Source organism: Dermacentor silvarum, chromosome 1 (genome assembly GCF_013339745.2).
Source record: "Dermacentor silvarum isolate Dsil-2018 chromosome 1, BIME_Dsil_1.4, whole genome shotgun sequence".
NCBI classification, from domain to species: Eukaryota; Metazoa; Arthropoda; class Arachnida; order Ixodida; family Ixodidae; genus Dermacentor; species Dermacentor silvarum.
The window spans coordinates 123,507,017-123,529,041 of NC_051154.1; the positions used below are offsets into that span (position 1 = coordinate 123,507,017).

General features: G+C 43.9%; 2 protein-coding genes across 2 annotated transcripts in view; one reads left to right on the plus strand and one right to left on the minus strand.

Annotated features, from left to right (window-relative positions):
• Positions 1 to 4,790: 4,790 nt before the first annotated feature.
• LOC119435974 (mitochondrial ribosome-associated GTPase 2) lies at positions 4,791 to 21,004 on the minus strand. The gene is made up of 7 exons (XM_037702694.2): positions 20,674 to 21,004; positions 20,096 to 20,243; positions 19,886 to 20,001; positions 18,611 to 18,832; positions 16,735 to 16,873; positions 13,170 to 13,342; positions 4,791 to 5,035 (listed from the first exon to the last, which is right to left on the minus strand). Exons 1-7 carry the CDS (start codon positions 20,782 to 20,784, stop codon positions 4,829 to 4,831), a joined length of 1,116 nt encoding a protein of 371 aa, XP_037558622.1. The 5' UTR covers positions 20,785 to 21,004; the 3' UTR covers positions 4,791 to 4,828.
• The window catches only part of LOC119435973 (anillin-like), an 87,057-nt gene continuing 85,205 nt past the window's right edge, over positions 20,174 to 22,025 (plus strand). Inside the window, 2 exon segments of the mRNA XM_049673109.1 lie at positions 20,174 to 20,270; positions 21,555 to 21,663. The gene's annotated coding sequence lies outside the window, so the exon portion shown is untranslated.

A 22,025-nucleotide genomic window follows, 5' to 3' on the forward strand; every position in this document is an offset into this window, starting at 1 on the left:
GGCTCACTGTGTGTGGGCCGGACAGCCGCCGGAAGCCGTTGCGACGCTGCCCCCTGACGCGTCACATCGGCAAAGGTTTTCTTGGGCAGGTAGGATACCCGCCTGCGTGCCTCCTTGAACGTTAGATTTTCCTTTACTTTAATTATTACAATTTCCTTTTCTTTTTTCCAGGTGGGGCACGACCGCGAGTATGCGGCGTGCTCCCCATCACAGTTCACACAATGTAGCGAGTTTTCACAAGAGTCAGATGAGTGTTCATGAGCACTGCATTTCGCACACGTTTGGCGGCCTCGACAGTTCTGAGAGCTGTGGCCGAATCGCTGGCATTTAAAGCATCTGAGAGGATTTGGAACGTATGCCCTGACACGAAGTTTGATGTATCCGGCCTCGATGGACTCGGGCAGGACACTTGAGCCGAAAGTGAGCACCAGGTGCTTAGTCTTGATTTCTTTGCCGTCGCGCCTCATCTTAATTCTTTTAACGTTTATCACATTCTGCTCACTGAAGCCCTCCAAGAGTTCAGCCTCGGTTAGCTCCATTAAATCGTCATCTGAAACAACGCCGCGAGTGGTGTTCATAGTACGGTGTGGGGTCAGTGTTATTGGGATGTCCCCAAATGACACTAATTTCGGTAGCTTTTCGTATTGTATCTGATCGCGGAGCTCCAGAAGCAGATCACCGCTTGCCATTTTCGATGCTTTGTAGCCTCGGCCAAGAACTTCAGTCAGAGACTTCGAGACAAGGAAGGGTGAGATCATTTTTACTGTCTTTTCAGGTTTATCGGAGTGGATGACGTGAAATCGTGGAAAGTTTTGTGTTTTGTTGCCAAAAAATTGAAATACATCTTCGGTGCGCCCTCGTTTCTGAGGGCGATCAGGGAGTTTAGGGAAGGCACTGTCCATGAGTATAGCTGGGATTTTCGGCAGCCATGCCAACCACCCACCAAGGAGCCCAACGCGGGGACGTGACAGGAGTTCATGTAATGGGAATCCTGCCAACGCCAGTTGTACATCACTGCTATAACCAAATACAGCATAGCCAAGACTGGCTAGCCACACAAGGTTAACCCTTGCCGCCCAGAAATTTGGAAGTGAGGAGAAGATAATAGAAGACAGGAAAGAAGAGACAGTGAAAGAGAAAGAAAAAGTGGTGAGAGGGGGACAGGAAAAGGCGACTGCCGATTTCCTCCAGGTGGGTCAGTCTGGAGGTGCCGTCTATGTGAAGCAGAGGCCGAAGAGGTGTGTTGCCTCCGCCGGGGGGCCTTAGAGGTCCGAACACCCGGGATCGGCTCAACCCCCAGGATCCCCCTTTCCCCAGACACGGCTAAGCCGCGCACGGCTACACGCGGGAGGGTCCAAGCCTCATGTGCTCGGGTACGTGGTGTCGCAACACACCAAACGCCTGCTTACGCAGACGCTCCTGCGGGGAGGTACACTCAAAAGCTCTGAAGCTTGAAAAAGCTAACTTTAATGATGACAGCATTGTTTGAACTGGAGGAGTAAGCATAACTTGAGCAGACAACCGTCACACAACTGAAAATGCAAAAGTGAAGTGCTCTATTGTGCTTTTTGAGACAATAAACATTCATAATTATTGTTTAGCAAAGTCACGATGCAATATGGTGTTGCTCAGGGCATTTTTGCCTTTCCCAAAAGCAGTTATTAGTCGTAACATCTAAAATCTTGCCAATAGTCATGCATTGGGCTTTTTTTACTGTCATGTGAAACACAAAGTGGTTGGGATTTCAGAAGGTTGAAGGACAGTGCAAGTGGTTTTTTGAGAAAAACTGTAGGCTCCATGCTGCCCATACAAAATTGACAAAAAATTTAACCCCTTCATGACAGCATTGTCTAACAACTGGGCAGGTTTATCTACCGTGATCAATAAGTGTTGCAGGGCCCCTTTAACTGTATAGATTTGCAACTTTAATGACATTCAAGTATACTGACTTTGTTCTTCTCCATTTTGAGCTTAAGGGCCACACTCAAGAAAATGATCACTGGGTGATTAGCATCTTTGTTTGCTACAATGATTGCTTTTGATAACATTTGTTGAATCACAATGGTGCACCTATTATCAGATCTGAACAGCATCCGAACACAAAACATAGGAGAACTGAAAAATGACTTGTGGTGTGAACTGTAATTGGAGCCCAACTAAACTTTCTAGTCATTTAAAGTAATTTATTATGTGTAAAACTGCTTTATGTCTCATTTTATTGTTCCCCAATTTCACTTTTATTTCCACATTCATGACCTGCATATAGGTTTGCAATTCATCAGATACTAGGCATTGCTGCTGTTATTTACATAAGGTAGCAAATCTTTTTACTTGTGCTTATTCGGTAAAATATGTAGTGAAGTTTACTTAGGCCATTTTTGTAAACATAGTAGCAGAGACATCAACAGAACTAGCAGCTGCTGAAAGCCTTGTAACAGCCGAGTGAATAATAACATGTACCGGTCCTCTTAACCTCCTAAACATTATACCATTTACAAACCCTGTGTTTAAGGTGGTGTGCAATTTTTTACTTTCTATATGTTTTCTCATAAAGGCACTTCCTTCTCCAACTCATTTTGCATTGTGTCACAGAGACTTATATTTCTTCAATTTAGTGCCACGAGTGTGTTCATATTAGGTCTATGGAGGGGTTTCTGTGCAAACACAGTTAGTGACTCCCTTGAACAATTCTGTGTAGTGAACTTTTTTTAATGAGCTGTAGAGTAATAAACAACCATTTAATGTTGGAGTTGTGAAAGTGTGAAAAAACTTTCTTGCATTGTAGTACCATATCACATCCAGCCAGTTAAAAATGAGCTGCTGTGTTCTTTATGTACAGTATAGCATAACCAGAATATGCAAGATGACAGAGGAGACAGACATGGCACTAGTAACAACTGAGAATTTATTGCAGATGATCACTATCAATACCGTCGCACAGCAGGAAGGGAGAAAGAACACGGAATACTACAACCAAGCAAACTATGAGTCACGGGCTGCTATTGAGAAAGAAACAGGGTTTCGTTTTTGAATGGGCAGCTCATACTTTTATCTCAATGGCATCTATATTTCTCTAGTCAGCTAAACAGCATTCTTGGTTTACATTTCCATGTTACGGAACAAAAGTTTACATCTGCAGCATGCACAATGTGCATTAAGATGACCTGTTGCAACAAGTGTGCCGAAATTATCTGGTGTTCCCTTAACTCTTCATTAAAGGGCCCCTCACCAGACTTGGGGAGTGCAAATAAGTGCAGTGCATAGATTATGATGTGACGATTGTGTCTGCAAAGTATTACATCAATGTACGCTCCAAAAACACCTGAAAATTCAAACAAACGTCCATGTGTTCTTCCCCTAGAAAAGCTTGTATCCTCGCCCTTGCCGCCCCTCTTCCCCAGCAGAGACGTCACAACTCGTGCCTCCATGTCACACATCATACCTGCAGCACACAGCTATCGAGTAGCAATGCTGCAAACAGTTGGAAATTCCTGTGAAACTCTGAGTGTGCAATACTGCCACCAGAAATGCACTGCACTGCAAGAAAGGGAAACAAAGTAAAAAAAAAAAGGGGGGGGGGGGAGGCAGGACTCACGGGTCCTCAACTCAGATAAGATGGGGGAGCAGTGTCATTTGTGGATGCAGGTTGACGCAATGAGAGGGAGTCTCTGCTGTGAGAGGATAGCTCACCTACTTGCATCACTGCATCTAAACATTTCATTTGTTTCTATCTCCACTAGTATAACGCTATCTATATGCTAAACCCTTTTCAGAAATTCTTGCGACAGAATACTCCCTGGAAGATGTTTTACAACTTTCAGTGTATAACCAAAATTTCTGATGGGACATGGTAAGAGGAACTTTAATACATCTGCTGATCCGTGTGATGCGCTCTTTCTTGCAGGTAAATGAACTGAAATACACCACTCCTTCCATACATGGTACAAACTGTTCTCTGTGGTTCCCATCAGATCCATGTGGCATCTGTGTTTCACAGCATTCACTTTCTTGCACATACTTGCATACAGCAAGTGACTGATCCCTGCCACCCTGCCATGATTACTCAGGTGGTTTGTGTGTTTTGGCAGAAAAGAAAAAGTTGTCAACTGGGGCCTTTAATCTAACCCATATCTCAACAAAGGGATCTCAACTGTCTTCCACCGTACCATGCCATACAATCTACCCATCTGCTATTCCATGCCATGAGCCCATCAGTCATCTTTTTTGCTGTACACTGTGATGCTGCTATTTAACACGTGCATATTTTTGTCAGGAAGGGCTATATACTAGCTAATATAGTCTACCATTTTACAAAGATACTTATGAATAGTACAAAATTAATTTGGGCTTATGTCCTCACTAGTATCGGTCAGACATTGCTTTGAAAGAAAAAGTTGCCACTGCCATCGGGTGGTAGTAGTGGGGGTTCGATTCCCAGACCACTGCAAATTCTTTAACTACAGAGCTTTCTTTTTAAGAAAAGATCTATCAGTTATTTTGTAGCATCATGCTAGAATCGAGTGGATAGCAAATTTTACTTGTGTCAGCCTATCTATCTTGCTGTGCATTTTATCAGCATCCTCTATTTTCAGAAACATGACAGTCCTATTCTCAAGGGTCTGAGTTTTTCAGTGATGTTAAAGTACAAAAGTAAAGATGTTCAACATTTTCAAAATGCATTTATTAAACTTCTAAACTTGCTGAAGCAAATCCAACATGCACACAGTTCACTAGAGACCACTCATGCTGCCAAATGACACTACGGCGCAGAAGAGACACTATCATAATAATTACGTAAAAATAGTTTATTACTGCACTGTACAAATACTCAAGAAGACTTATTTTGTTGTGTAGTAGCATCGTACGTACTCCTGATGTACTTCAAGACATCTAAAAGGTTCGTGCCATATTTTGCAGACACTGGAAACAGGGGATAGCGTCCACCAATTTCTTTTCGCAGGGTTTCTAGGCGGTCAAGTGCGCCTGGCACGTCGACCTTGTTGGCAATCACAGCATGGGCACCATCAGTAAACCCCTGAAAGCAAGACATGTTAGGAACATTTTTTACCCCGCTTTTACTTGTGCAACTGTTTTGTGCAAACTCACGAAGATTTCGAAAACATAAAATGTTTTTCAGAATTTATCACATCAGACACAGAAACAAAACTCATGCAGATCACACGCACTGTGGGATTTGATGTAAGTGAAGCTTTCTGCACTGTCTGCATTGATTCCCAATAATTGGAGGTGATGTTGATGGTGAATGTTTGATTTCTTAAGCGTTTAGCCCAATACGAGAGTGGTGAGTTGATGTTAAACATTACCTTGCATGCACCACTGCCGTTTGTCTGCGTAGTACACAGAAGACAAAGCGAGAAATTTTGCTTGAGGCATTGTACTGCACCATAGTCCATAACCTCCGAGAAGGTTAGCATTGTCATTGCCTCGCACGGCACATCGCATTGTGGCAGAAGTGTCAAACTTTAATTGAATTATGGGGCTGTACATGCCAAAACCACAATCTGATTATGAGGCACCGTAGTGGTGGACTACGGATTAATTTGACCCCCTCAGGTTCTTTAACAAGCACCTAAATGTACGTACATGGGCGTTTTTGTTATTTCGCCCCCATCGAAATGTGGCTGCTGGGATCCGGATCAAACCCGCGACCTTGAGCAATGCCATAGTCACAAAGCTACCACAGCGGGCACAGAAGTGTTGATCTGACATGCAACCGCTTCTGTTGTTTCGCCTAGATGCTAAGATGCTTTAATGCAGCTTTGCGACTGCATGCCATGCTTCAGTTGTCTGCTTGGCAAGTTTGCATGGTGTTTATTTTTCAGAAATAGCAGAAACGTACTGGACTGTACCTTGAACTTAAACTTATACAGTTTGTTCGCAACCGCTCTCGTGTAGCATTTCCTCGCCTTTTCCCTCTCCCGCCCTGCCCCATGTATGGGAACTGCGAGTGAAGAGTGGTAAGGCTGTCATTCACTCGTTTTGTGGCTGCATTGGCTCTACCCATTTTCTGCCTCTTCTCCCTATCTCCTTTCTAACGTTCCATCTACCTCTCTACTGGACTGTTGCACATTAGTAGAAAGGTAAGCACTGCAATTTCTGCAATGATTTTGTGGGGGGGTCACAGATAATTACAGCTGTCAAGAGGGTATTGTGGCGACGCCCAGGGAGCTCCAGAGGGCATTGTGCACATGTGACGTGATGGAAAGGTCCAAACAAGGGCTGTATTCTGAAACGTTCCACTTCGGCGATAGTTTCGTTCAGTAAATCAACCGGCTGCTTACCCTTGACGTCAGCATGCACTACCAACACGCGCGCTCGAACGCTTTGCAACACACGAGAGAGCGCACCGTGCGAGTGCAGAGCGGCTCAGGTGTGTTGTTTTCGAATGTATCAGCCGCAGTACGACACAGGCGTGTTCGTTTATTCAATATATGTCGGGATCGCCCAATGACACCGTGACGTCAAAATGACGTGCACCGGAACTACTAGATGGCGTGACTTATTTTCCGGTTTTGCTCAACCAGCCAATCAGTGCGCGCTTAAAGGCAAAAGGCGAACTATCGCCGAAGTGGAATGTTTCAGAATACAGCCCCAAATTTCTTGTGTCGCCTTTCCGCTCTGGCATGCTTCTTCCATGTACAGTAAAAGCTCGATGATACGATCACGGCTAATACAAATTTCCGGATGATACGAATTTTTCTGTGGTCCCGGCCGAGCCCCATTATTTTGCAACGTGCTAGGGAACGGTTGTTACGAATCGATTTTCAGCCTGCGTCGGTTGATACGAATAAACGCCGCCCCACCGACGACCGCGAAAGAGAACAGCGCGCAGTCACGCGCTTTCTCTCCTTCTCTTTTGGTGCGGAGGCGCAGCGCTGGACAGCGCGGACTCCGCGACTGGGCGCGACGAGTTTGAAGCGGTGGCGCTTTTGGTGCTTTTGTACTTCTCCTTTTCTGCGAGCCGTCAGATGGAGTGGCTGCTGCGCTTCGGGCCGCGTTCTTCGTGTTTGCGCCATTTTGCCTAGTCGCAGCGAGCTGTGTCTAGCAAGCGGAAAGCACTCTCCTTTAAAGAGAAATTAGACATTCTTCGAAAGGTCGATGAGGATCCCAAGAGGAAGCGGACGGAGTTGGCTAAGGAGCTAGGCCTCGCAACGTCAACACTGAGCACAATTGTTGCACAGCGAGACTATCATGAAAAACGTGCTTTCGTTCAACGTCAACGCGAAGCAAGCGAATTCGAATGCGCTTATTTCGAACATACCGCGCACCGACAATGCTCTTAGCAGCGCGCCAAATCACGCGGCGGCGCCTCCGACCGGCATTGCTACGACACCGCCATAGAGCAAAAGCTCAGGAGAGACCCCTCAATGCCGCGCGCGAAGGAACGGGGGAAAAAAAAAAGAAAAAAAAAAAAAACCCGCGGCGGAAATTTCACCCTCTCTCAAATTGCAAGGTCGCCGTTTCTGCATCGTGCCGGAACAAGCGTGTACGTGCCGACTAGAGTGTTCTAGACAACCGTATTCTAGCACACAATAGTGCCGACGTCCGTCTCAGCCACGCGGATAAAATGGCAGTGAACCCCTCTCTATTTTCTAGTCACATGTTGACCTTGCACGCTGCGGCAGCAGCGCAGAGGGAAGCAGCGGCGGAGGCACAGTCGGGCCAACGAAACTTCCACGCCCGCAAACGCTCGCTTCTCGATAACGGCAGAAAACGAAACTTCAGGGGGCGGCTAAAATAAGCTGGCGCCAGCACGGCGGCGGGCGCGCACGGAGATGTGCGCACGGAGTCGAAGGTTAGAGAGCTACGAGGGAGTTGAGAGGGAGGGCGAGGGGAGCCACCGAAGCGGCGGAGTTGACGCGGCCAAATCGGCTTCCCTGCCGCCCTCCTCCCTCACCTTCGACGGTCTCCGCGCGCACCCGTGTGCCGGCGCCGCCCGCTCGCTCCCTGAAGCTTTGTTTTCTGTCGTTATCGGGAAGCAACCGTTAGCCGGCGTGCGCAGTTTCGTGGCCCGCGCTTGCTATGCGCTTGCGCGCCGCGATATTTCACGACTCGCACCGTTCGTGCATCGTGCTATGGTGCACGAATACTTCAAAAATACGTCCTTTTAATTCGAACAAATTTTCGGGCCCCTTCGAGTTCGAATTATCGAGATTCGACAGTAGTTTTAATTGTGTTTCGATGATACGAATTCCGGCTAATACGAATATTTTTCGTGACCCCGTGAGATTCGTATTATCGAGCTTTTACTGTATATGCACACTCTGAGCAGTGGTGCGAAAGATTATCACTTCTCTCTCTCTCTGGCACGCCACGCAGTCTGGCAGTTGGGCGTGGCCTCCAAGATCGCATTGGCAATACAAGATCGCAGTGGCACAGTGCCAAAGGTTCTTTCGTTGTTTTATTAAAATTTCATCACACACGTGGCTGTGTAGCGGTTCTGCAAGCTGCAAAGCTGTCTTCTTATTTCCATGTTTACAATTGTGCACCCCAGTGGACATATATTGCACTAAAGGGGCAATGATGGATATAATGAAGTAATGGATATAAAGACATAATTTGGCTCCCCCTTCAACTTCATTACAGCGAGGTTCGAGTGTATTTTCAAGATGTATATCAGATGTCTATTAATCCAAGCAACTCGTACATCAAAGACAGCGAAGCTTTACAAGGAAGTTCTCACACCCTTTGTAAGCCCTAGGGATCTGGTCTGCCACTGTCCAAAATCTACCCACGTCTTTGCATGCACTTCACTATATCCGGTGCAATTCCTCCGCTATATCCGATCCTTTTCATATGCTTTATTCTATCAGAGTTTTGTACAGGAACTTGAATTGTTCCTGATATATCATTAAAAATGAAAACGGTATGACACGGCATGAACTTGTAAGAACAAGATATACTAAAATTAATTTTAGCCAGAAGGCCCAGCCGCAATAATCGCAAAACGTTTGCGGATTTGAGCTCCTCCTAGCTGACCTTTAATGTGGAGCTAGTGAAGCGCGATGTGAGAAACAAAAATCAAGAATACCTAGCCAAGATAAACTACGTGAAGAAGTTGTCTATTATGTTTTAAAGCTAATTTAGGGCTCCCATGCAGGCTGCATTGTTGGCTGTTTTTTTATTTTCATTTGATAACGACCACACCACCGCACACCACCATCAGCTTTCACCGCTCCTGCATGAAAACTATTGCAGAACTCCCCTTAACCCTTTAAGCATGAAAAATATAAATACCCAGAAAAATATGATCATTTTATATCTAAATGTGCAAAACACATTAAGAATAAGCATAATCAACAAGAAGAAAAAAACCTCTTGCGGAAAGTTTTTCAGCAATGGGGGAAAACCCCAGGCAGTAAACTGGAAGTGGGCTTCACCCCAAGCCACCTAAGGCTTCGTTTTCAATTTGTATAGACAGCTCTCATCATATGTGAACCATAGGAGTACATTTCATTTGCTTTATATCACATGTGTGACACCACTGCAGCTGGATATCTTGCATCGGCCTGTCTCCTCTGACCTTGCTTTCAAAAGACAGTGAGTCACGTGCCAAACTTCTTCCTCGTCCAGTGTCCCTGCTCTAAACCAACAAATGACGCTTGCTGCGTGTCATTCAGTGTTAGCCGAAGATATTTAGCCAGAAACTTCGTACTCAATACTGAAATTCGGCAAGAATTTTTTTTTTTTTTTCTGGTATGTTGCCTGTAGGCAACACTCGTCAATAAAGGGTTAACAGCTTCACTGTAAAATTCTTGCTATATAACACTCCCTGAAAAGCACTTCACAACTTTCAGTGCATAATCGTAGTTTCTGAGCAGACCAGGTAAAAATATTTGAACCATTATACCACATATGAATATTGTGCTGTTCAAAATTCTAAGAGCTTACAGCGTGTGGCTCCTACATCAGAACAGAAGTGGATGCCAGTGCTGCTTTAGTCCACCGGAACATTCAACTATGCAGTGGCTCTATGGCCAAGCAATGCAGAAACTGAACAAACCTGGGTGTTATAAAACCAAACCCTTTATCACACTACACCAGGTGTATCTGCATGGACTGCAAAGAATTATTTTTGTTGGTGGACATAAATTTGCTTATGATCAGTGATGAACTTATTAGTTATAAGCTACTTGGTAATCTTGAATTATTAACCAGCAGAACTGAAGACCACCAATACTGAAAGCATATCCAAAATTTGGTAACCCTGAGACTAGCCCTTGTCATGAGGCATTTGTTGCAAAATGTGTGGCAAGTGAATCTGTATGCCACTTAATAGTTTCAAAAAAAAAAAAAAAAGTGTATTTTGAGGCAATAATATGGTGAAATGCACTGATATACTACCGTGTTTTCCAAATTACAGTCCACACCCGGTGTACAGTCCGCAGAGGCCAATTTCGGCTTAAAATAAGTTTTTCTTCTGCTCTGCGCCCAATACCCTCTACCACATGGTATGGGAATGTCGACAAAACCCATCACCGGACCAACCGTCGAGCAGTGGGAGGCCCAGCTGACAAGCCCCAGCCCTGAAGACCAGCATCGCCTGGTGAGCAGGGCCAAGCTATCAGCTCAGGCCCACGGCATCCTGGATTAGGGATGCCGCCCACCTAGGACGATCTTACCGTCTGCTCATTTCTCTAAATAAAGTTTATTCCTCCTCCTTGATAGTCCGCAACCACAGGAACGAACTTGAACAGAAACTTGGGTGTTTCAGCTTGTCTGCAACCAGTAAACAGATGGTTGTGGGGATTGCGTTTCTCCATTTCGTCGTGGTGCCACAGCGCAGCACGTTTTAGGCATAGGGACCACATCACGGCAAAGTCGCCCTCAAACTTGGTGCCTGCAGGCCGCCGCTTTCCCTCTTTCTCTCTGCTCTGAGGGCACCATACAGCAGTGGGACCGTCAAAAATTTCCTGCTGTCCGTCCCCAAGTAGACCAGGGGGCTCACTTGATTGGTCTGTTTAGGTGGGAACTCGTGTCCCCTCTCTCTTGGTGGCTCAAGCCGACCGTGAAAGCAGGAGTGTGGGGAGAAACTCTTGGATGGCGAAATGGTGCGTGTTTAATTCCGATTCCACCCGCCGGGGTGGCTCAGTCAGCTAAGGCATTGTGCTGCTGAGCACGAGGTCGTGGGATCGAATCCCGGCCCCGGCGGCCGCATTTCGATGGAGGCGAAATGCAAAAACGCCCGTGTGCTTCCGTTGTAGTGCACCCCCAGGTGGTCAATATTATTCCAGAGCCCTCCACTATGGCGTGCCTCATAATCAGAACTGGTTTTGGCACGTAAAACCCCAGAAAGAAGAATTTAATTCCGATTCTCCCGGTCAGCCCTTTAACTGGCTGGCCCCGCCGAGGGTCAACTTGAGGCGGTTGTACACCTATTCACTGGTCCTGTTCTAGAGGCTACAACAAAGAGACGTGGCTCACTTCACATACATGGTCGTACTGCGCAGGGATGTCCTCGGAGGCTATATTGAGCTGAAGGAACATTGCCCAGGTAGCACGGTTGTTGGGTGCCATCCTGCCATATAGTGGCGTGTTACAGCATTCCATGACACTGCTGTGCCGTCCTTGAATTGCAAGAGCTCTAGCTCATGCGTGCCATGCAGACAGGGTGTAACAGTTTGACAACGCCAAGGTAGTCATATAATAAACACCTTCCTTGTACACTGGGTCTTCTGGCAGCGCTCCGTCTTGCTCCCAGTGGAGAATGAACGAGCATTCGTTTCGGGCACACGCTGCTGAGCTGATCGTCGCCCTGAGGGCTTGGATACTCGAACCGCGGGGTGGTCTGGGTGACTCCTGGCGGAGCACCACAAGACGGAGACCACAAGGTAAGCAAGAATTTTATTATCAACCAGTAAAAGCCTGGGTACTTTATTAGACTGTATTTAGGAGTCAATACTAAACACTCTCAAAATTAGTTTTGTCGGGGCCGCCAGAACAAAACAAGTAAAGCATGTCAGATTTGACAAACGGCTCCTCGATGTCTTAATCACCTTCATAATCTTTAGTTCTTGCGCGTGGTAGACTACACTGAGCTTGACCAATGCTGTGAAGGTGCAGCATTTGCTTGCATAATGTCACGCTGTTTCATATATTATGGCACATATTTCATATACCCTAACAATATCCTGAGCTGCCAGAATGAGCTAGAAATATTGCTCAAGCGCAGCAATGACCATTGCAGAACTGATTTTGTTATGTGAATTAGCAAGGGAAAAGTTTGCAGGCGCAGTCTGGCCTCGTTATGTTCAATCGTGCCTCCCATCTTAAGAAATAAAATCAAGTATAGTTTGCACCCTGCAAAATCTTTCAAACTTGTATAGTCCGCAGACTATAGTCTGGAAAATACGGTAGCTAACACCGTAAACTGAGGGAAATGGAATGCCGATAAACGTTAACTGGAACATCAATGCATTTTGGCATAGCTATTCAGGATGTACTTCTCAAAACCGGTGCTAAGCACAGCATTTTTGCTAAATGAATATTAGTACTTCATTACTGGTATGCTTCAATTCCACAATTGTGACATGTACTCTAATTAATTACAAAGTTACTTAGTAAAATTTTGTTAGTTCGCTAACTTTACAATTTGTCTTGCAAGTAGTGTCTAACTCTTCAAGTAATCCAGGTGATGTGACAGAAATGCGATATCTACAATAGGAGATTAATTAGTTTTCATTAATATGATATCCTGGTGTAGTGCTATTAATAAAGGCTGTTAAAAAAAAAAAAGAAAGTAACTTTTTTACAGAATCATGCAAGATATAACTGGATACGTACTGTGAGCTACAAGCTTGCCACTTTTTTTTTTTCTACAGCTCCAACATGTCCGCTTCTATATTTTTGCAAAGAATCTCCCTAAAGACACATATTGTAATCCTATTATGGAAAAAACCTGTTATGTGCCAAAATATTATGATCACCAAACAGCTGACATTACAATGACTTTTGGTCCATTCAGTAGCTTGCAGAGTATGGTGTGCAGCAGAAGCTTCTAGAACTCAAGGCAACAAAGAGAATAATGGTGACAACTCACTACTCTGCCATTTACCACCACATCTGTCTCCTCTTCTCTTGGATTGTGCTAGCAACCAATCACATGCGCTATGAACTAGTGTAAACACGAGGGCTGAAAATAATCTTGCCTGACGATAGAGCTCCAGCTCCGAGAGAAGCACAGTGTACTGACTCGCTGGGTCAGGGCACTGCAGGTCTACGACAAAAAGGAGGCAGCCACATCGCTCTGTGTGCCGCAAGAAAGCATGGCCCAGGCCTCGATTTTTGTGGGCCCCTTCCACCAGTCCTGGAAGATCAGCAACTGGACATACAAATTACCAGAAATTCACCTGCATGTTTTGTCTGATTTCCTGTATAACAGTGCCACTAGAAGTTTTCTCACTTTTAAATTGGGTGGCATTATGCTTTTTTATTATCGTTATTTTTCATTACTGAAGACAAAATAATCAGGCACTGCCTGTTTCAGTCATTTGACACAACTAGCCCAGGCCAAAATAATGACAAGTGGTTATGCATACCAGCAGATTGTGAAAGGTTACATTACCATCCAAGGGAAAACCTAGCAATTTTTAAAGCTCCAGATTTCAACAAAATTTGTATCACCCAATTCTCCACAATGCATTTTGGTCACGTGCACTAAAAAATGTTAATGATAATTGCATAGTTTTTCCACAAAAAATAATTTAGAAATTGCCATACACACCACAGAACATTAGTCCTCATTAAAAAAAATCTTGTGCTAGCACACTGCACTACCAGCATGTGATATTACATGGAAGCAACAGTGCAGGCAGAGGGGGGGGGGGGGGGGGGGGCATTTTGTGATGCTGTCTAAGCCAAGTCGGCAGAACTCAAGTCATCATGAGTGACTGTGTTCAACCTAAATGCTGGCCATTAGGGTTTCAGCAAAATAAACCTTCATGAAGCATTCTTTGTCTTTTTTCCCCACCATGAAGATTCATTTTACAAAACAAATTTAGGCCTCACAGCTCAACATAATTTTTCAAGATATAAGCACAGATGCCTCTCTTCCCGGTGCATGCATGTTCCAACATCACCATTTACTTCACGAGAAGCAGCTTTTTGGGCTGCCTGGTCCAGTTCTCTTTTCAATGTGTTTTTGCTTATTGGAAGTTCTATGTTTTTATGCAGTCATATATCTTTAGCATGACAGGAGGTGCAGAAAAATCTAAAACAACCCCTTCCCCAACACACAGAGCTACAGAGGCACATTGTCCTCTAAGGGGGGATGCAGGAATCAAGTCCTGAAAATCAAGAAAAAATGAATTTCAGGATAAGGCAGCTTTTGTTAATAAATCAATTTCAGAATAAAGTTGCTTTTGTCAATGGCAGCATATTTCTATGCTGCATAAAAAAAAAGTGTTTCACCCGAAAGGCGAAAAATTGATAGCGATAGCAAGGTGATTGCACAACTGCACAAAGTTCATAGTTTTATCTGCCATATAATTGCAGTAAAGATTCGCTTACTAATTAAATTAGCACGCATAGTGTCACGCACGTACAGGCAAACATGAACCGATCTGGCTTGACGACTGCAAACACATACTGTTGCAACGATGGCATGATTAAAAGTGCAAACTAAGGGGAGCGAACGCTTCTGCTGCCTCTCACTTCAATGCATCTCCGAAACTTGTGATTACACAACCTGCAGCACTACATGTGCTTGAAGGCAGCACACATGCAGCCACCAGCCATCTCGGCTTGCCGAACATTACCTCCAAGATAGGGTGTGGCGGCGCACAGCTGGGCTAGAGGAGCAGAGGCGCACTTACTCCAGACACAATCAAGTTAAATTTTACCCATCTTGTGAGGGCCAGGTAACACGGTTTTATTACAGTCAACTTCCGTTAATTTGACCTTAATGAGACCAAAGAAATTCATAGAATCACCCGGCGGCTTGAATTAAAAGAAGAGGCAGAAAAAAAATGTTAGAACACACCACTGCTGCATTTTGTGTATGCGTGCGTGTGCACGTATGCACGCACACATACAAAATGTAGTATGAATCAGAAATTGGATGAAACCTGCGGAGTCTACACTGACAGAATGGAAATCTATTTACTCTTATTGTCCATTGTTATTCTCAAACAAATTTTTACTGCTGTCTATGAAGGACATGTTGCCCTCCTTCTAGTTCATTGCGTTTGACATTTGCCATTTCTTAAATCACACCACTACAATCGCAAATGAGATGATGGCCCACGCCTAGATTAACCGCCTCATCAGTTCATCCTGCGACACATGCAAGTCTTCAAATGCTGAAAACACGTGATGTGACTCAGTTGCCACTGGCTTAGCGTTTAAAATAACTCATCTTTTGAACAAGCTTTTTTAATTTAATAAACCCTGAAAGCAGCGTGTTGTTGTTGCCATCATGTGCAAACACTTGTTCTGCCACCATCTTAGGTGACAATGGCACCGACGCTGGCTCTGGCAGCAGGTTGTTGCCAACGTTGCAAACATGGTTTCGGTTTTGTATGCAACAGTAATGTGCGGGCAATTTTCAGACCAATTAGAAAAAAGGCACGCCTTAGAATTGGGGTAAATACAGTAATCATTCCTTGTGAACTGCTGCTCTCACATTGAAATTGGCTGAAGGCAGACTGAAAGCCGACGGTTTTGGCCAGGGATAATGTGTATTCAAAGAATTTGCTGTCACTTAAGTGCCACCAAGGTACATGCTGCAGCCATTGCAGTCAGCAGTGGGGTCAGTCATATATGTCTGGTGACCAGTCAAGTTTTAATTATACAGCAAAGGCCCTTTCAAGATTGAAATAATGGACGTTTTGGTCCATAGGCACTGGCTGAAACCTTTGGTCAGGATAAAGGAAAATCAAATTAACCAGAGTTGAATTAATGGAAGTATACTGTACAAGTCTACCATTGATGCTGTTTGTTTTGTATAATATGCCTTTCTGTGTCCTTCTCATTCTGCCTGCCCTACAACAAAGTAGAAGATGCCATACCTACAAGCCCATGCAGCTACCTTCATCTACCATAGGTGTTATGTTAGGATGATATAAGGAACTTATAGTAGTGTATTACTGAAAAAAAAAAAAAAAAAATAAGTGATAACCATAGACTCCATTACAAAGTTTGTAAACTTGAATATTGCAGAAACAGGAAAGACTGGCATCTATTCTAATCTTTCTAAAATAATTTTGCTTGAATGTTAGCAATATTGTTGCCAATGATTGTGACTATTCTTTGCTGTTTATGATGTTTGCATGACCTGCGGCGCATGTTGCATTTTGTGTAAGTCTAACCTTTGCCTAGTGCAACTTCCTTTGTTTACTCACTATTTGCAGTAAACTTTGGAAATGCGCTGCCAGTTATTATTTTAAGTTCTTTGTCAAGCATATAGGTATTGCTTTATTTTTATTCAGAGACACGTTGTCTGACTGCCCCTCCAGCTTATGGGTTTAGAATAAAGCCAGCAGACACATTGTAAAAGAAAAAAGTACTAGATAAAGGCTTCTACAAACTGGACCATGCATTGTGCAAGATGGCTCCTTTTTCAGAGCCTTCAGCATTATTTCAATGGTCACGTGATGCGTCACATGTCCAATGTATATTTCATGCTGCCATCAGTACAAAATGTTTAATTTAATCATACTATTCCCACTGTCACAACACAAAGAAAGTACATACAACAGTAAAAACTATGCTTACCAGCCAACTGGAGGTAATCATCATAGCTCACAACACCCACATGTGGCCTCAGCGTTGTAAAAGGATAGGCAGCCACTTTAGGCCGGGCTCTTGTAATGGCACGCAGCAAAGTAGATTTACCCACATTAGGAAAGCCAACCTGAAGAAAATATTGCAATAAAAAAACACTACATAAGACCTTGAACACGTCCAATTATGTTACCAGGCCACAAAAAGAACATCTTGGACAAATACTATTATGCATCCCTTTCATCTCACACAAAATAAAGGCATTGGAAAAACTGTGCTAGATAGGTGACAAAGTGGTTGAAGATGAAGTTAAGCGTCTAGACTGATGTATCAAGAACATTAATTTCTATGGCAATCTGAAGCTGTGTTTTCGAACGTCATGCACCTATACACTCTATAAATGTGAATTTGATTTTCCATTGAAATCTCTAGGCTAGCTTGTTCTGGGACAATCTTTGTTCTTTCTTTTGTTGGCAGAGTGTAACGGCATTATGTTGCCTGTTTGCATACTCCAGAATCACGTGACCTTCTTCAAAAATGGAAGTTTGCTTCATTAAAATTTCAGTTGGAGTGTGAAATTTTTTGTCTGTCACTTTCATCTCTCCTGCATTTTCTTGTCATTCACAAGCATACACCATACTGACTGATCTATAGTACATGTCACTGTTGTGATCAGAAAAATTTACACTGCATGTTCTTATAGATGTACAGTTAAACCTCAATATAAAGAAGTTGGTAAAATCGGCAATTTGCTTCGCAATATCGAAATATTCTTACATTGAAATTTGACTTTTTATGCAAATAAGTACAGCTGCCGATGGATTTTTCTTACACAGAAGGGGCCGCAAAGTTTTCTGAACTATCAGGTAATTGGAAAAAGCAAATTTGAATTAGAAAAAAATTAATCTTGTTGAATTTGAGAGTCGGGGACGAAAAACACGGTTTCCTGCCATGTCAACAATATCTTCACGTCGGCAGTACGAAGCGTAGCCAGCTACGTTTTCACGCTGCACCCACTACTGATAGTGTCGCTCGCAGTGGGGTGACGCTATCATGAAAAGCACCAGCAGCGGGGAGCTAATGCTTCGTCAGCCTCTCACTTCAATGCGTCTCCGAAACTCGAGATTATGCAACCTCCAGCACTAAACGCACAGGTAGACAGAGCACATGATGCCACGCCATCTACTCTCGCCAAATCTTTGCACACAGTAGATTATCTCTAAAACAGGGCGCCTGGGCTGCGTATGCGCTCAGCCCTGCGCAGCCACGGCAGGGCTAGAAAAGGAGATGGGCGCCAACCTGCCTCCCCCCACCCCTCCTTCCTCAATTTCGTGCATGCTTGATTGTGTTACCGCGAGCTTGTTGCTTTTTCCCTTTGCTTGCACGGGAAGACAGTGCTCATCCAGCCCCCATCCTTCTCAGCTCTATCACTCTATCACTAGCAACGAAAGCATACAGCGCGTGGGGCGCAATAGGATCTTATTGCACTTGGACTTTATACGGAACATGATGTCCGTTGCTTCAGCGGTCGCTCTCGGTGGGGCGGCACGATTTATGAAATGCATTCGCAAGCAGCCACATGTAATTCAGCCATTTGACCATCTGCGTCTACGGAAGTTTTCATTAATTGCCTTGGTATTCCTTCACAATGGCAGTGAAATTTCATTGTATTGAAATTGTGAACAAACACACTTTGCTATATTGAGGTTCAAAATACATGGTGTTCTATGGCCAAGATGTCATAAAAAGTTAAATACTTTGTTATATAGAGAATTACATTATATTGAAGTTCATTATATCAAGGTTCAACTGTATTCTCTTGTTTAATTAAGGTGTTTTATGCTTTCAAACACTGCTCACTACTCACCAGGCCAGCCTGAGCCATGGTCTTCATTTCAAGATGGTAGACAATGGCCTCTCCCTGGGCGCCCAGCTGACAGATACGTGGATGACGGTTCTCATTTGTCAAAAAATGGTGGTTTCCGCGGCCACCTGCACCACCACGAGCTGCTAGGAACCGGCTCCCTTCTGTGTCCAGGTCAGCTAATGGGCGCTCTTCCTCATTACACACCACAGTGCCTAATGGCACCTGCATAAGACAGTAGTACATTACAGGAATAAGCGTTACCCTGCTTAGTAGATCGAAGTTAAAGACATATTACTTTCCCAGGTTGCTTTGCTGTTTACATTGAAAAATGTATGAACCAAGAAAATGTATGTACCCAGACAATGTCATTGCCATTAAAAATGAGCCTGGCATAACAGTGAGTGGATTCTTAGAACTGATAAACATGCACCTCGGGTCAACTTCTGGTTCCTTATATGATGTGCCTTGCATTAACATGGTGGTCTAGGCAACATTGAGTCCTGGTATTGTGCCAATATTAAGCTACCTTTTTTTCAGCATAGTGTGACAGACTACTGCAAGCCTGTTACAAAATTTGCAAGAGAAAAATATCCAGGTATGTTGATACTTGGTGTGACTGTGACAAACCTGCTCTTACTAAAAAAAAAAAAAACATTGCACAAGTAGTGTCATGTTTCACTAAAGGCCTGCATCCTCTTCTTGTAGGCATGAAAATACCGTGTGATGACTGCATCAAGTTCTTAGATTAGGCTGCAGTTCAAGCATTAAATTTAAAAGAGACACTTTGCCCTTCATTTGCTCCACTAACAATAAAAAATTTTCAGCCAAATAAATGCAAATGGAGTGTTAAAGAAATACTTTGCTAAATTAACTTGGTGTTACTGCTTAATGTTCCTTTATTGAACAGATTTACAAGTAAAAACACAAACAAGGTCAAAAGAATTGTCAGTGGGGATCTTGGCATGCACTGCAAACTAAAGCTAACTAAAATCAATGTGTGTTGTCAGTGAAACGTTGTGACCACTTCTATTAAGGGGAAGCACAGCTATCTGCTTGCTTGAGTTGAGGTGCAGTATCGAGTGGGAGAACTTTTTAGAATATGGAGGGCTAGAAACTATGTATGACTTGTGCAACTGCAATAACATAGAAAAAAAAAAAAGCGTAAACGAAATGTGCTTCCTTCTTCATTATTTAAGCTACATACACACTAAAGCAGACAGCTACAAAGCACGATGCTCCCGTTTTGTGCATAGAGGAAAAAACAGGAATACTTGCAGGAACAACGGTGTGTTCCCCACATCGTCCGTGCATGTCCTTGCCAAATCCTCGCAGACCAGCATTGCCACATATGGTTGAGCTTACATGCTCCAGAGACTTGACATTACTGGTTGCTGCAGAAAATAAACCCGAGCATTAAAAGAAGATCCTACACGGGAAACTATAACCCACTCCCCCCAAGAAAAAAGAAAGAGAAATTAATCTCGCCTTCAAAAACGACATGACCGCCATTTCCACCATCTCCTCCATCAGGTCCAGCATTTGGATTGCAGAAGAGCTTCATAAACGAGATGCAACCATCACCTCCTGGGCCTCCGATAACCTTCACTCGCTTCCAGTCTACGAAGTGTGATGGCTGGCGAAACGTAGGGCACAGACATCGGTTAGTGACTGAAGAGATCACACTTAGTAGACTTGGATAACATTATTATGCCTACATGATAGTTCTAGCAACCGCTTCCACATATTAGAATAATATAGAAGTCAGGGCTTCTACTTTTCGCCGTCAGGTTTACGTTGTGCCCAAGTTTGCACGGCAAAATCAACACTGTAGGGTAATACCTGCCTTACCCTTTGGTCGAACAATATGTAGAAAATTCGATTTAAGCTGTTCAACTCTCATTACGTAGAATTTTACAACGGGTACCTACGGCCTTTGAAAACTTAACGTTACGAAACACATATGCAGGAGCTGAGAGAATGCTGAGCTTGCTCTCAGCTCATGCATATTTCAAGCGGAATCGTTGCAAAGCAGCGGTCCCACGTGAATCACATCGCTTACTTACTCGAGCATGACGAGATTTCGGTTTGGTGTCTCGCATTGGAAGTGCCGTGCTGCATAACCTGACCAAAAAATGTTCTCGCGATGAAGTAAACAATATCGGCCTTAGTATCATCGCTTAGTTTAGCCGAAACAGTTATCACGAATTAACAATCTCTGCGCACAGATGCAGAATTAATTGACTATATTTCACACTGGAGAGTGCCGGTACAACATTAATAAATTTGGATAAAAATTAATAAGAACCACAGCGAAGGAAAGTTCATTTTGTATAAGCAACCGTCAAGGAAATTACACACAGAGCGGCGCCATTAAAGTAAAACCGGCTGACTTCGGCTGCATCTTTTTGCGACTTCATTTATCAGCCAGGGTCACATTAGCCGCGTATTATTCACTATGCTTCTCAGAAAAATAATGCGATGCTTTAAACGTTAAAATTTTAGCGCTTTTAAAGCAACATTTTGTAAGACATACATAAACATCACTGTGTACCACCAAAAACTGCCGTTAGAAACTCTTCAAGCAGCAGCAACAATGGGTATGGTAAACACGAGTGACGGGATATCATTTGAACTTTGGCGGCGGTTGTAGTCCGTTGGTTGTGAGCGCTGTTTTGTGACTTTCGCGTGAAATTCGTTGACGTCCCCATTCCGGTGGTATACGTATTCATTTTAGAAAATATTGCCTCTTTTAGAGGAGCTTAGCTTGCTAGACTTTACAGGCGTGCTAGTGTGACTGTTGCCGAAATGGACGATATTGACGAATATGCCAGAGTAAGTGACCAACACTTTGTGACCACACCCGCCGATATTCTACGGTGCATCTTTTGTAAGGCGTGTAAGTTTCATGCCGTGGCTGAACTACATTCTTTTTTTTTTCTTGCAGAAGCTCGCGGAACGCACAAGGGCCAGGGGCAGAAATCTGCGTCACAAAACGGCGGAACCAGCTCCCTCAAAGCGCAGTCTAACTGCTGATGATTTAAATTGTCCATGTGGTAAGGTTGTGCTTTGTGGCACCTGTGCTGTGCAGTGAATATTTTCTTCTGCATTCGTATTCTTACACATTTTCCTCAAGTAATGTGTTATAGTTGCGTTTCATGCTTACGTAAGGAGCTGATAAATGTTTAACGGTCCAAATGACCAATCGACGCATTTTGAGGTTGAGATTGTTAGTTTTGTGTTCTAAATGTATGGTGTATAATACCGTTCGTGAGTGCATCTCCTCGTGTACGATAGCCACGGGGTGTGTCATAACCTTGTAATGTGCGTGAACGATGATGGTGCTTGCCAACCTGCCTACGAAAAACAGAGGAAGGGATCAATGAATAATTTTGTGACTATATCACGGTGTGAACTT